Genomic DNA, 16441 nt, shown 5'->3' with positions numbered 1-16441 from the left:
GTAGTTTTATCAAGTTAAATCTTAAAATCTCCCTCTTCTTCCTCCTCAGATTGAACTGGGAGACCATGCTCTGAACAGAATCCTAAAGCAGGCTGCTAGCCCACTCTCTTGTAGGAAAAGTAGAAAATCAGGCTAAAGGTCAAGATATTGAGTGTAGAACTCAGCCTGAAGGATAAAAGCAACGTCTGCTCAGTCTGAAAGAAACAGGTGAGTCAAGACTTGTTTATCCATTTTCCAAAAGAGAGGGGCCAGAAATATTCACTTTTTTTTTTTAATAGAGGCCTTAATAGAGGCCTTAGGTAAGGCAGGATTGTATCAACAGGAACATGATAAGGATGGAAGATATGTTCTGAGAAACAAAGCAAGTGGAACAGCAGACTACGCCTGAGGGAAACATGGATCATCTTCTTGAAAATCGTCCCAGTAAGGATGAGAGCATGGAACAGAATCATTCTAATAAGCGATTCTGCTCCTCAACAGGTTGACAGACAAAGAAAATGATTGGTCCAAAAATGTAAGATACACAAGCCCTCTTAAGAGCCAAGAACTTCTTAATTGACATATTCTTCCTCCCTCTCTGGAACTTGCTCTCCTGGGTCATTTGCCAGAGCACTGCAACCTTATAGTCTCTGTGAAATAAACACCTTCTGCATCTAACTTAGGTGAAATTTTCACAACTGAGAACAACAAAAAGACCTTGTTTTTATACATGTGCATAGGATAAATGGTGAAGATCTCTCTTCCCTGGCAGCACCCTGAAGAGCCTAATGGAGCACGAATAATACTAGAATTGCACAGTATCTTTCTTTCAAAAAGACTTACACATATTCATTAATTCTCAAAACATGCTATACAGTAAATAGAATGCAAATATTACCATGCCTATTTTTTAAAATGAGAAAACTGAGGCCTGGAGAGACTAACCATCTATCCCCAAGTAATATCCAAAGCTAATGATAACATTTAACCGGGATACACATTTCATCTTCAGCTAGAGTATTTAAATCCTAAAGACCACAGTATTATAAATTAAAGCTAGAAAGGACTGTATAATCCAGTCCAACATTTTCATTTTCAATATGAGGTAACTGAAACCAAGAGAGGTTAAGTCTTTAGGGGACTTGGACAAATTTGCTTGTCCAAAATCATACAGATAATAAACAGAAAGGGTAGGATTTGAACGCAGATCCTCTGACTCTAAAACTAGCCTGTATCCCACTGCATCATACTGGCTCTGACGTTCTACAAAACAATAATGTTAAAAAAGACTTACTTTCCTGGTGTTGCAAGACCAGGAGATAATGTTTTTATCTGTGTTACAAGGTTAAGCAACAAAGATGCACAATGCTTATGAAGTTTTTACATTAGCAGCTGTAGCTGTAATATCAAATTATTAAATAACTGGCAGCAGCAATAATATCTCTCATTCAGGACTTCAAAAGAACGTCCACCAACTTGCTGTGCAAAAGTCCACTAATTTACAATCTAACTAAATGGCATCCATTCATTCTCACACATTCTCAGGTCCCTTTTTTTAAACCAAAGTTCCAAATGTTCCCTGCTGACTTGGGATCTCAGGATTCCCCTAAAGAAGGATAAATTTCTCGTGTTCTGTCTGTTTTAGCATTGTGAGAGAGCCCCATGATGGTGTTTCTGCTTCCATACAGCAGGTCTACAGTTAAAGGCTACTATATAGCTGTGAAGTTTGAGTGACCTAGAGAAGACAGTGTAGGAAAAGGAAAGAATTTTGAAAGGGGGCTTCTTTACTAAAGTATAACCAAAACTCCAAAACTTAGCTTTTTTTAAAAAAAAAGAACAACATGAGACATTTAAAAAATACACAGTGCTTCCAGGAGGACAAAAGCAATTGTGTAACAACATCCTTTAGTGCTATTTCCTATTTTCAAAAATGTGCATAAAACAGCAGAGAGAGAAAAAAAAGTTGCAAGGGGGGGAACTTTTTGCATATGTTAAGGAATAAATATCAAACCTTCTCCAAAACTTGAATAAGCATTTCCTAAATTTTTTTAGCCACATTTTGGGGCTCAAAATGTATTAATGAAACCTACAGATGTTGATCCAGGGAATCTAAGGTATAGAATACCTCCCTGGAAAAATATGGGGATAGGATCAGGGCAATGTGGGGAAAATTAAGGGGAAAAAAATCTATTTTTGCATTAAAAATAATTGTGATATTATCTTTTTTGATACGTAGCTGATTTTATATTTAAGAGGGAAATAATACTACAAAAATGTTTTCATGGGTCCGTTACTCATATGAAACATAGTTTGTGAAGCACAGGTCAGGCTCAGCACATAGGTGATATACTGGGAAAGGTCAAGCAAGGAGGTGGGGAATGAGATTGAGCCAAATAAGCAAGCCACTTCATAAACAGTGGTATCTCCCAGCTCCAGATATGCTGGCAAAGCACTTACACGGAAATGATTTGGAGACAGAGACATTAACCTTATGATTCAAAGTGAAGGCATTTTAAAGCTATCAAGGACATGTTGAATGAGGCAACTTGGGTCTGTTCCAGTTCAGCTTTGGTCCTTTGGTGTCCACAGAAGTTTTTTGTTTTGTCTTGTTTTAAAAGGAAGATGACTTCAACAAAAGAAGACCAAACTAAATAGAGGTTCCTGAAGTATGCTGAGTATTAAGTGATTGGTTTCTTTATTTAAGGCAGCTAGATGGCATAGCAGGTAGAGAGCTGGGCCTGGATTCAGGAAGACCTGAGGTCAAATCCAGCTTTGGATGCCTACTAGCTCTGTGACCCTGGGAAAGTCACTTAACCTCTGTTTGCCTCGGTTTCCTCAACTGTAAAATGAGAACGATCATAGAACCTATCTCTTAGGGCTATAGCTCAGTGACTAGCACATAGTAGGTACTATATAAATACTTATCCCCTTGCCTTTGTTATTTGGTGGAGAGGTAGGGGTTGGAGCTTCTAGAGACATACGTCATTACCAAGTTTTGTGCTTTCAATTAATTTCTAATTAATCCTGTGCCTAGAGAATCACCCTTTCCTGGAATTTTATTCCTTTGGAAGAGATTTCTGTCTTACTAAACTTTTCATAACCCACAAAGTAGCTGGCAAAGTGGTCCAGTGGAATGAGTAATGAATTTAAAGTTAGGAAAATCTGGGTTCAAATGCCCTCTAAGACACATTAGCTGTGTGACAATAGACACACCGCTCAACCTTTCTGAGCCAGAATTTCTTCATCTATAAAATGGAGACAAAAATACTTAGAGTACCTACCTCACAGGGTTATTATAAGACTCAAAACAAATAAAGTACGTAATCACTTTGAAAACTTTGAGGTGCTAGATATATATATAGATATATAGATATATATCAAGTATTCAAATAATCTTTATTAAATTCAGTTTATTTTAGTCCATCAGAGCTACAAAATGATATGGGGCAAATTTATACTTAGTAAATGGTTCTTTTATATGTAAAGATTTAACAAAGGGAGAAGACAGAAGGAGAAAGGTACAAAAAATAATGGGATAAAGAAAAGCGAGAATGGGAGAGATAAAGGGATGATACAGACAGAAAATGGAAGAGTAAGGAGTATGTTATTCTGTATGTATGTTTAAGTGTAAGAGAGAAAAAAGAGGCAATCTTTGTACAGAGAAAAATCAAGAGAAAGAAAGTTGCCTGACCACCCATATGAAACCACACAAAAAAGAGTAATAAGGAACCATATTTGTTCAAGTGATAAAAACAGAGTGGATGCTAATTATTAGATCTAAGTGCTTTTCTAGAGATGTGATTTCTTCCAGACAAGCAGACAGCCCTCACTTGACATGAGTTAGGCTCACAACGGAGACTGGGCCTGAAAGCAGGCCACAAATTGTGCCGACAGACCAGAGGAATTCATATCGCTGTAAACACCGGAGCCGAGGGAGCCATTACCATGCTGCCAAAACCCATAATGTAGCATTCAGAAGGAGATCAATGAATCAACATGGTTTTCTTTGTACGTGAAGCTTGAACATTGGCTTTACAGAAGAGGAGGAATAAGACTCCCTCCTAATACTCTACTCGCTAGATCCAAACACAAGTCATAGTAAGCACTGCACAATTTCCCCCAAAGCCTGCTGAGGCCCCCAAGACCAAAAAAAAAAAGAGGAAATTTAGAGAAGCATGTGCAGTTAGTTTTTAATGCACAGCTCCACCCACTCCCACCCGCCCCCAACCCATTCCTTGTTCACTCCTCTAATTGAGGCCAACTGGGATTCAGTAATAGTCATCTACTAGACCAGAAATACAAGAGGTGAACAACAACAACAACAAAAAAAAACCTCTTCAACCAATAATATTTTCTTTCTTATTCAGTTTCTCAGAAGGACTAGTGAAGGAATAAATTTCAGGAGACTTTTTTTGTGTTTTCCTTAGAGACTTTATTTTAAAGGGTAATTCTCTACACCACCATCACCACCACTCCAAAAAAGAAAACCAAACAATTTTTATACTTTCAATAAAATTGCCAAAGCAAGGAAATGGGCCAGGTATTTTATTAATGTAGAAAATATCTATTGGGGGCAGATGGGTGGTGCAGTGGATAGAGCACTGGCCCTGGATTCAGGAGGACCTGAGTTCAAATCTGACCTCAGACACATAACACTTACTAGCTATGTGACCCTGGGCAAGTCACTTAATCCCACTGCCTAGCCCCCCCCCAAAAAAAATCTATTGATATACTTAGAACTTTGCCATCATACATAATATAAATCTAGTCAGGTAACTACTAAATTCATACAATCCTCATAGAAAGTATTTTCTTTCATCTCACTATATATTCACTATCCTCCTTATTGAACTCACCAACTTCTACTACTTTAGTCATTAGAGGCAGCTGAGTGGCACAGTGGATAGAACACTGGACCTGGAATCAGGAAAATTTAAATACGCATCAGGCCTCAGACACTTACTCTGTGACCCTCAGCAAGGCCCTTAAACACTGTCTGCCTCATTACAGTGCCTGGCCCACTGTAGGTACTTAATAATTGCTTGTTTCCTCCCCCACCCCACACCCCCCATCATAGTTAGCTCTGTGGAATGACTTCTACATTTCTCATCTTTAAAGTCTCAACTTCTCTCCCAAGTTAAAGGCTCGTTTTTCTTATTCCTCTTATTATTAATAACAAAAAAAATTCCCATTTGCATAGTGCTTTCAGGTTTAGAGAGACCAAAGTTCCAATTCTGCTACTGATACATAATGACAGTGTAATTCAGGGCCAGTCACTTAAACTCTAAGTGACCTAGACAACTTTCTAAGACAAAAAAATTTGTAGAGCTGTATCAGTGAAATCGCAGGTATCCCTATCCCAGACCTGATGAGGTCTATAATACAATCGTTACTAAGAGAGAAAAAGTTACTTTCCTACAAGTGCTGAAGCTAGGATTTGAGGATGGTAGCCAGGGCTCTTTTTGTGATACCAGATTCTTCCAGCTACCTAGTGAATCTTTCTGTTTGGATATCCTGACCAGCACAAGAAACCTAACATGTCCAAAACAGATTTCATTATCTCCTATCATTTGATCCTAATTCTGTTATATTCTAGCTTTCCTACTGGAAACTTCAACATCAGCCAAGATTTCACCTAGTCTCTGTACCTTGCTCCCACTCAATCTAGCCACCAAATCCTGTTAATTTTTTCTTTTGAAAACTTTCCCATTCATCCCTTTCCATTTCAGGATCTCATTAACTCAAGTGGGGATGATTGTAATAGCTCTATTCCGAGTTTCCTTTCTTCATTATTTTTCTTTTCTAACCCATCCTATACTCCAATGAAGAATCCATGCTAGGAAACCAGACTTGATTCAGCCTTTTCCTTGCTTAAAAAATCTTCAATGACACTTCCATGACACATCACATATTACCTTATGTCAATTATTTGTGAATGTCTTTCAACCCTGTAAAATCAAAGCTTTGCACAGTGTCTTCCACAGAGTAGATGCTTAAACATCTCTTCAATGAATAAATAACATTGCCAGATTATGATCATAGGATGGGATGTTGGAGACCCTCTAGTCTAACCATTTAATTTCATTAATGAGGATATATTCAATGTCCAGACACAGTGACTTGTTCGTAGCTCTAAATTAATAATAATAATAATTCAAGGGACAGGTAGGTGGCAAAGGAGACAGAGCACCAGCCCTAGAGTCAGGAGGACCTGAGTTCAAATATGGCCTCAGGCACTTTACACTTACTATCTGTGTGACCCTGGGCAAGTCACTTAACCCCAACTGCCTCACCAAATAACATAATAATAATAATAATAATTCAACAATCGAAATGAACCAAACATGTATTCATTAGAGACTACTGTATACAAGGCAGTGGGAATACAAAGATAACAAGTTCTACCCTCAAGGAGTATATATATTCAATGGGGGCGAAGAGGAAGGAGGAGATAAAACTTACGCGATTATATGCAAAGTAATTTCAAGAGGGAGAGAATGCTAATTTTGCTAGACAAAATCAGGACAGTCTCCAGATGTCATCTGAACTGTTCTTTGAAAGAAAGAAGGCATCCTAAAATGCAGCTAAAGTGGGAGAGCTTTCCAGAGAAGGGGTGAGGTGGGGACGGATTGATCACTTGCCCAAAAGGCAAGGGACTGAACATCTCTTATGGAGATCAGGTAGCAGGACTGAATGGAGAGTGTGTGAAGGGGAATCATATGAAGTAACTGGAAAGATAGGTAAGAGACAGACTTTCAAGGTTTTCAATGCCATGCTGAAATCTTTTTTGTATATCATCCTAGAAGTTTCAAACAGATTCACTGAAGATTTTTGAATTGGTGAGGGGGGTTCAGATCTGAGTTTCAGTAGGATCAACTTGGCAATTCTCTAAAAGATAGCCAGGAAAGAAGAGAGAAACTATAGGCATATAGATCAATTAGTTAGCTATTATAAAAGCCCAGGCTAGAGATGATGAGGACAAAGTGGTATGATTAGAGAGATAAGGAGCAAATAGGAGAGATGTTGAAAAACTAGAGTTGAAAAGACCTGTCAACTCATTGGATGTTGGGGATGAGAGAGTGCACTCAAAAATTATTCTAAGACTGCAAACCTAGTTGAACAGAGGGAAGGTGGTGGTGTCAACAAAAATGGCAAAATTTGAAGGAAGGATGGTTTTGAGGAAAATCAGGAGTTTCACTTGGGATATGCTGAATTTGAGTTGCCTAAGGTGGCACTTAGATGGAGATATCTAGTAACCATTTGGTGACATGTGATGAAATTCAGAAGAGAGATTCAGGCTGGATATACAGATTTTTAAATTATGCACAGAGATAATAATTGAAGCCATGAGAGTTGATGAGACACCCAAGGGAGAAAGCATAGAGAAAACGGTCAGTGACAGAGACTTGGAAAAATGCTGATATAGTAAGCAAGAGGGAAATTAGGGATACAGCAAAGAACATCTCAAAGGAGTTGTCTGACAGGTAGGAGAATGAAGAGAAAGCAATGTCATAGAAGGAAAGCAAGAAGAAAGCATTAAAGAGGAAGACGTGAAATCAAAGCTGAACATGGAGTTCAAAAAAGATAAACAATGAGAAATGGTCATTGTATTTATCAGTTAAGAGATCACTGGCAATTTGGGAGAGGACCATTTCAATAGAATACTGGGTGCAGAAGACAGATTTCTAAGGACTGTTAGGCAACTGTGAAGTGACGTAGTGAAAGCAATAAGCAAAAATGACCCTTTCTAGGATTCTGGCTGTGAAAGGGAGAAGAAATACAGGATGACCTTCAAAACAAATGATAGAGACAAATGAAGGATTTTTAGAAAAGAAGAAAACTTGATCATGTTTGCAGGTACAGGGGAAGGAGTAAGAAGATTAGGACAGACTGAAAATGAGACAAATAGAAGGAATTACTGAATGGACAAAAAGCTCCCACATTACGCTGTATTTAAATTGTGATTTTAAATTTTCTTAGCTCATTTAGGTACATTACATTATGGGTAATGTAATGCTGGAACTATTATATCATTTTCCTCCAACTTCCAAAGATCTTTGATTTCACTGATGTACTGTATCCACTGATCCAGATCATGGCACTCTATGTATCAGTAACCATGAATTACTAGGGCTAAAAAAAAGAAAACCTATCATCTGGTTGCCAACTGTTTAATGTGAGCCATTCTAAACTTAATGTGGCTGGTTCTTTGATGACAAGACACACAGTCCATCATCAGAATCTGAATCTAAGCCTTTCCACCTAACAAAGATGGACCTACCAGGATGTATACTGACACATGTTTAAAAACACAGGATCATCTTAACTGAAAGACAGAAAAACTGAGGTCCAAGGAAGTTAGGTGATTTGCCCAAAGTCACATTCAGTCAGTTAGTGGCCTGGAAAAAGTATTAATATCAGTGAAATCACGAACCTTTGGAAGTTAGAAGAAAATGACCAAACAATACCATCAACACACATAATAAAATCAAAACTAGACCATGACAGCCACGAAGTTCAAATAAAATATATACACTCCTCTACTTTTCTAAAGACCAAAAAATCATAACTCAATCTTTGAAAATCGATTGGCTTTGTGTGCCTAGTGACTGATAAGGGGTGGACTTGTGATTTTATTATTATAAAGAACTCTTAAACAAGGAAATTCCCTTTCTCAATGCAGGCTGCAACTTTCTCTGCAATCTGTAGTCTGACAGTCACCTAGAGCACTGAGAGTTTCAATAACTTGCTCAGTGTTATAACGCCTTTATGAGTCAAAGGTGGAACTTGACGGTGGATCTTACTAGTTCAATCCCATCCAAACCGTTTACCTCAAACTGATGACTATGATTTAGTGATCATCCTCAGTTTATTCCAGAACACAGTAAACACCAAAGGGAGAGCCATCCACTCTCACAATGAGTTCAAAATCAGGGAGGTGTACAAAGCATAGAATTTCTTTTTAAAGACATCTGACTTTTCAGGAACATAGTAGTTTTTTTCTTCTTCTTAAAATAAGCTCTCACGAGGTTTCTCCTAAAGTAGATAGTGATGAAATGACATCACACTCATGTGACATAAATACTATATGCAGTAAAGGAGAAGTTCCTTAACAAAAAGAATGCATCACAGGGGGAGGAGAATATAAAAGAAATGCTATTCATGGAAATGTATTAATTCAATCAGTGCCTTTGCTTCAGGCTTATCATAAAAAGGTTCATAAAGTGCCCAAAAGCCACATAAGATTTTAGAATTATGCTGCTCAATGACTGATTCTCAGTGAAGAGTGAGAGAGAAGAAATTTCTCTCCACCCTCATTTTACTTGTCCAGGAAATAAACTTCTGCAAGATTGGTTCTAGTATTTTTATCTAAAAGGGTCAAAATATTTTTTGATGCAAAATATGAAGGACACTGTGATACACTTTTAGGAACAGGTGCCAAGTGAAAGTAAAGTAGACTAAGGCTTATTAAATTCCAGCAAAAATGTCAGGAAGAGGATCTTTGATGGCCCCAATTCCCAATAAATAATACTAAGCAAAATCTAAACTTAAATTCAACAGCTGTAGTGAACTCCTTACCTCCAAACTTGTAGACTGTGAAAAGATGGCATACAGAGCTACAGTGCCTGTTAATTAGCTTGAACGTCCATTTATCTATTTTAAAAAAGAATGTCATAGGCATTAACATGCTGTAAGGGTTAAACCTCCCATGTTCTCTAACCTTGTAGTTAAGATATGATTTACAGATGTGCTATACAATTATGTACACTCTAAGAACTGTTTTTAATTTTTTCAACTGGGGGCATAGTCTGTATAAATTAGTAGACTCAGACTGCAGTTAGCCACAGAAATGTGCTTTGGTTTTTCAGGCTTTTCCCACAATCAGGTAATTTCATTGTTACATTAAACAAAATCTGTTTCCTGAATATCTCCATGTGAAAAAGATACATGAAGTAATCACAACTGGAAGGGTAGAATTTATATAGCCCCTTTTGCACCTCCAACACCAAACTGATTGTTTTTTTCTGGGATATCACATGTGAGCATCAGAGTTATCATTTCGTATGGCAACTTTCAGCCAATTACCTTCATGGGACACAAAAGCAGGCACTGACCTTCAAGCTATAGATGAAGAAATTGAGACTTTCCAGGTCACTGGGCATCTCACCACTCTGAGTATAACTAGAAGCTGTACCCAAGTTTCTTAATCATTATTCTTATACTTTAATTAAAATAACATCAATTTCAGTGACTCATTCATGTATGGCTTTGTAATTACAAAATGTGCATTATACATTGTCTCATTTATTATAGAAAAGAAAGATCAGGAAAAGAATTGAAGAGATTACCTAGTCTAACTTCAATGTACAGGTGAGGGATTTGAGACCCAAAGATGAAAGTGAACTTCTCAAGGTCACATCGGTATTAAATAACAGAGCTGGGAATTAAAACCCAAGTTCTCTACATCATACTATTATTCCCAAAACAACCTTGTATGGCAGGGAAGATTTTATTAAGTATTTCTATCCCCATTATATATATGTGGAAAACTGAGGTGCTGAGAGGCCTATTAACTTACCCAATTTTCCTCATGGGGTGGAATTAAGACTCAAATTTAGGTCTACAGACTTTAAATCAAAAGTTCTTCCTACTCTACCAAATTAGAACTACAGGACAAATATTTACTGCCTAGTCCTTAAAAAAAAGTAAGGATTCTAACTAATCCTGAAGCATAACTTTAAATAAACTACAAAACAAATTCAGTTGAGAGGAGATTGGAAAAAAATCTAAGAAACAAGGCTCCATGGAAGTGACAGTGTCATCTTTTGTCAAACATCAATAATAGTAATGAAGGTAGTTAGTCTAAATTAAGTTTAAGTAACTAAATTAGCACTGACAATGAAAATGTCTTTAATTTGCCAATCATTTTTCCTGGGTTGTCTATGTTAACCTCGTTAGCCATAATTTTAACCAAAAACTTTTTAGCAGTATAGTCCTTATTGCCATCACAGTATTCACTCATTCATTCATTCATTTAAAAAGCATGTATTAAACATGAATGTACAAACCAATAAGAGAGGTACAAAACTTAAATAAGTCAGTGGTCCCTGCCCTCATGGAGTTCATAGTCTGGCCTACGTTTGGGAGGCAAAAAATGTTACCAGTTGGTAGTCTAATAGACACCCTCCAAAAAGGTTCATCCACAATGGCATTCTTAACATTAACCAATGCTATGTATACTTCAATGAATATTTTAATGCTTCTGAAATGAAAAAAAAAATTCACCTCATTGGCTTTTCCCTAGCTATATAAGTTATTTTTCAGTGGACTTAATTTTTCATCAATAGGAGAAAAAAAAGAGATATGTGAGTTAACCCAAAATAGTAGCAAGAACTTAACGAACATATGTTAGTAAACAACAACTTTTTTTTAAAGAAAAGGAAATAATCATTTACATAGAACCTACTATGTGCTAAGCACCTTTCACAAATATTATCTCAAGAACATATTAATCTAATGAGTATGTTTCACAATAAGAAGTTTACTTTGGAAAATATATCACAAAGAAATGTACTTGCTTCATCCTGCAATAGTGGCTTTGAAATTCACTAGCCATCTCTTTAGAATTCTAAGAGAAGAGAATAGTAGGAGCTGCTAACAATGAAGAAATCTGTACAGTCTGCTATTTCTGTGAATGGGATGGCAACATACACTTTCAGGATATTTCTCAATATAATCCACTCCACAGTTTTATTTTAATTGGGTCGAATTATCTAATTGTTCTATTAGTTAGGAATTAGGTACATAATAAAAGCAATGAAAAATGGTAGTATATAAGTTTTAATTGTTCCAAGAAAAATCATATTCTAAAATTTGTGACTTTAAATTGGAAAAAGAAAGCTTCTATACATACACACTCAAGAATGTAGAACAGGAAAAAAATGTTTAAAGCAGATCTACTTTAACATCTAAGGAAGATGTTAATGAGCTCATCTAAAATTGGAAGGGCAAAGTCAATATGAATTGTGATTTTAGATAGAGCTGATTGCTGTTGAGTTTATGACCTTCCATAGACTTTGTCCATATAATTGTTAAAACCACCATAAACATAACACTAACCAGATAAAAGATATGTTTATCTGACAAAATCATGCTTTTCTATAGAAATGAATAAATCATTTATTCAAACCTTTGTGAATCATTCTTAATTTTTCTTCATCAAAAACAGACTTGCTGCCTATTTATTTTTCTATTATAGTTTGTATTCTCAAGTTGGACTAACATTGCATAACATTTTTGAATCTGCTATTTTTTTTTAAATAACCTTATTTTTCATCAATGGAAAAGGTCCATTCTGTAACCTGCTTTAAAATTGTTTTTATTAATCAGTATGTCTTTTTTAAATATCAATGTAAGATTCTTGTATGCTTTTTTAAAAAAACAATGGACAAGTACATCCACCTATATATAAAATAAGAATTAAAATTTGAAGATGAAAAGACAGAGAAGGTAGTTCAAGATTAAAGATCAAACAAGCTAAGAGTATTTTAAGGAATACTTAGGCCAAGACTGCCTAAATTTTCACATCTGTTTCATTAAAAAAAATGCCAAAATCTTTGAGAAGTATAAATGTATGCCACCTGAAAATTTTTTATCTATCTCCTTATTTTGAATGTATAAACATAACACATGGCAGTAGAAGTGCAATTTGGAACAGGAGGGTAAAATTGTGTATAGTATGTTCCTGATGTCTAAACTAAAAAAACTACAAAGCATTAAATTTCAGTACCCAGAACTACTTTTTTCCTCCTTTGCATTAAGAAGTAACTACATATTTCACATAAACATCACAAAAAACAGATAAATCACAAACAAGTCCTAGCATTTAACAGAGGCACATGGATTGAACATCCCATGCATATATATAAGCACAAGGTGAAAACTGGTAAAATTGCATTTGGGGAGGAGGGAAAAAACCATTATGTAATGCCTCCAGGAACAATCTCAAGGTCTGAAAAATCCTAAAAACATGAAAATGCTAATGTCCTTTCACAACAAAGTTCCTTTACAAGGACCACACACCCACATGACTTGCATCTTTTAAACTGTCCTATTTCTAGAATGCCTGCTTTTTTTTCCTCTTTTTTTTTAAAAAAATCACACTAGAACTCTTTGGCTGCAACTAAATTAGATGGTTCTGTTTAGCTCATCTGAATGACCCCCATTCCCACCCCCAAAGTAGCAAATCCAAGTTTGTTTTTTTTCCCTCAGTCAGTTCTTTGATTCCTAAACTGTATCTCTCTCCCTAAAATAAACCACTATTATAAAGAGATGGTTAAAAAAATGTAAAAAGGAATGAGGGAGTAGTAATGGTAACATACAGTACCATGAGCTGCTTTGGCCTCCCAGTCAGTGGTGTACAGTTAACAGATCACTCCTGGCCTTCAGCAGACAGCAAAACACAGCTCTGGGAAGGAGGGAAGGAGGATGGGGGAGGGGGGTTCATCTGGCAGTTTACACAAGAAGGCAACTCAGCTCCGTTCTGGCGCATTCCTTCTCTCTATCTCCCAACCTCTTTGCGTGTGTCTTGTCATATTTTCTTCAGCTGTTAATTGTCCAGACTGCGAGACTTTAAACAGCCACAGTTTAGGAAAAGCGAAACCCTTCTAAGTGACTATCACAGCAAATCAGCTTCACGCTGGTGGGTAAAATTTTCCAAGGGAAGTGTTCTTCTGATAGTTCCTGAGTCTCTAAGTCACCCACCCCCCCCTTCCCCACTCTCAGCCACACACACTCCCCTTGAGGGCTAAATGCACTTGTGGCAATAAAACATTCATGCGACTTGGAATTTTAACACAATGCCATTTCCCTAGTTTAACCTGAAAGGAATGCACTAGTCACAACAGACTACATCATCTCGCCATTAAGCTTTGCCAAGGAACCGCTCTTTTGGCTGTGCTGGGCCAGCTTTGACGGGAAAGGAGTACACAGACCCACACACAGAGCACAGAGGGGCCACCTCTGCTTCCTCAACCTTATCCAGCAACACCCTGCTCTTAACCATGACCCCTGACCCCCCACCCCCTAGCATTGTGATAGGCTTGTGATGCATGTGTCACTTTGGAACTTCTGAAGTCACAACACTGGGTAAGCAAGTCCAGCGTTCCACTAATTTGCTGCTCTGTCTCAACAGGCACTTGGCTTATTGCCAAGAGCCTTTTTAAATTATTATCACCACTACTCAAAGTTGTATGCTTAAGTATAAAGATGCTTCTTCCCCCCCCTTCCTTAAAATAAAAAAAAAAAACTTTACATTTGCATTCAGTAATTAGGTTATGATTACTGACAAAACAGTTTGCTTAGGGGACTACTTATCAAAGCTGACAGTACTTTTGAATTCTGGCAGCATTTAATTTAATATTTTCTTTAGAAACACATACACACATACAACACAAAAAATAAATATCTCTTTGATTTCTCCCGGGAACTTTGGTGGGAAAGTCAAAGGTGTTGTGCTTATTATATATCTGTGCTTATAGCATTTTCATCTGCAAGTCAGCTTGGTTATGAGGTAAAGAGGCAGGAAGGCTGAGGATTTAATCATTTATTTATTGCTCACCAAGGGATTTTGGTCCCCAAGAATATATTAGAAAAGATAGCAAGAGAAAAAAAAGACCATTGTGAAAAGGAAGACCATTAATAGAAATGGTCTCTTTTGGTAACTTTTTTTTCCTTAAAACTTTTCTTATTAATTTAATGCCTCAGTTACTTCAATGACACCAAAAGAGGCCCATTCAACATGGTCTAGTGGAAAAAGCACTGAACTACCACCAGAAGACACAGATACTAGCTAACAAACTGAAGTAACTTGCTACAAGACCTTGGGTGAGACCCTTAACCTCTAGGTCTCAGTTTGCTAACCTATAAAATGAGGGAGCTAGACTAGATTTAACACATAAAGTCTATTTCAGCACTGAATCCTCTGATTTTATGATATAAATGAAGCTATGTAGAATTGTTTTTAATTAATAATCCTGAAAGAGACCCAGGTACAAAAAGGCCTTACCCAGCCCAACTCCTCAGACCCACCAAAATCAAAGAAGCCCTACAAAATTTACTTTCTTTTAGGTTCATACATATTATTAAGGAAACTGTCTTGGTCAGTCTTATACCCAACTGTTTCAATTCCACTTTTTCATGGACAGGCCTTTTCATTCATTCAGCTTTTTAACCCCAAAACATCAAGTTCTCTCTCCTACCCAAAGGCATTCCATCTATTTCAGGTACTGCCAGGTGAACTATTGGTAACCCTACCAAGACTTCTACTCCAGTTCCCAAATCTAAAACTATCACCTGCATGATCAAATTAATCTCCAGTGGCTTGGTGCACTTCTGTTATAAAAACGTAACAGAGACAAATACATCTGCATAAATACCATATCAGATGTACTTCAGCAGGGTGTCTCATGTTTATGTAATACTAACACAGTAGGGCATATTTATTTAGTGTTCCTGGGGAGAGTTGCTTAACAAGCACATAAAAATAAAATTGAATTGTCCTCTTTAAAAGCCTTAATTTTTGTCTTCTTAGCAATTGGAATTAGCCTTAGAGCCCACTTTCCTTTCCTTTAAGTAGACATCATGACGTGAGAAGTTACCCTTCCTCTTAGATGGGCCATGACAATTTTAGATTAAGAGGTCCACAATTAGGAAGCCAAGACACATACATGTCATATAAATGCACATATGCATGTACAACCTCTAAACTCAATATGATAATGATTATTAAAACCAATAGTAAGTGATGTCTTTAAATAATAAAATATATTAAATCATGGGTAACTGGAGAAATTCAGATATACTTTTTTTTAAGTTCAAGTAAACTCATATAAAACATTCATTCAGATTACAGCTTTATAGCTACAGATTACAGACTATAGCTAACGAGAAAACTTTAAAATGTCCCATGAGGGCACACCAAAAAAAGAAATTTTTATATTAAAAAGTGCTAAAAGGCATATTTCTATTTATGTTAAATGTACTGGCTCAACTTCAGAACAAAGAAATTTTTTCCTATAATAATTAAGAATTAATTGGGGAAAAGTTAAATTTAAAAAATAATTAGCAAGTGTACCTGAGATTTAGAAAGTATTTTGTTGGAAAGAAAAAAGAATTTAGTGGAAAAGTGTTAGAATTTGAGTCAAGAAAAACCTGTCCTGCCTTTAACACTTACTGGCTATGTCCCCTCGGATAAGTCATTTGAGCTTTCTGAGCCTCAGTTTCTTCATCTGAAAATGATTAAAACTAGGATATCAACCTTACATAATTTTTGTGACAATCTAATAAAATGAAGTATATAAAACATTTACTTTATAAATATTAAAACATTTCATAGTGTCTGCTATTATTATATGAACTCTATGGTTAATAATTATCAGTATAAAAAACAATAAATAGCATT

At 36.4% G+C, this 16441-nt stretch overlaps 1 protein-coding gene across 2 annotated transcripts in view; it reads right to left on the bottom strand.

Moving 5' to 3' along the window:
* Window positions 1-16441, bottom strand: part of BNC2 (basonuclin zinc finger protein 2) — a 523407-nt gene that overhangs the window by 321136 nt on the left and 185830 nt on the right. Inside the window, exon 1 of one of the 2 annotated variants that reach the window (XM_078152485.1) lies at window positions 13367-13673. The exons of the other annotated variant lie outside the window; for it this stretch is intronic. Coding sequence (XP_078008611.1) covers window positions 13367-13369 — 3 coding nt within the window. The 5' untranslated portion in view covers window positions 13370-13673. Of the gene's footprint in view, window positions 1-13366; window positions 13674-16441 lie in introns of those variants that run through there. 2 annotated transcript variants of the gene reach the window in all.

Source organism: Phascolarctos cinereus, unplaced genomic scaffold (assembly GCF_003287225.1).
Source record: "Phascolarctos cinereus isolate Bilbo 61053 unplaced genomic scaffold, phaCin_HiC Scaffold_4;HRSCAF=312, whole genome shotgun sequence".
NCBI lineage: Eukaryota > Metazoa > Chordata > Mammalia > Diprotodontia > Phascolarctidae > Phascolarctos > Phascolarctos cinereus.
This window is presented reverse-complemented; position numbering and strand designations above follow the sequence as displayed.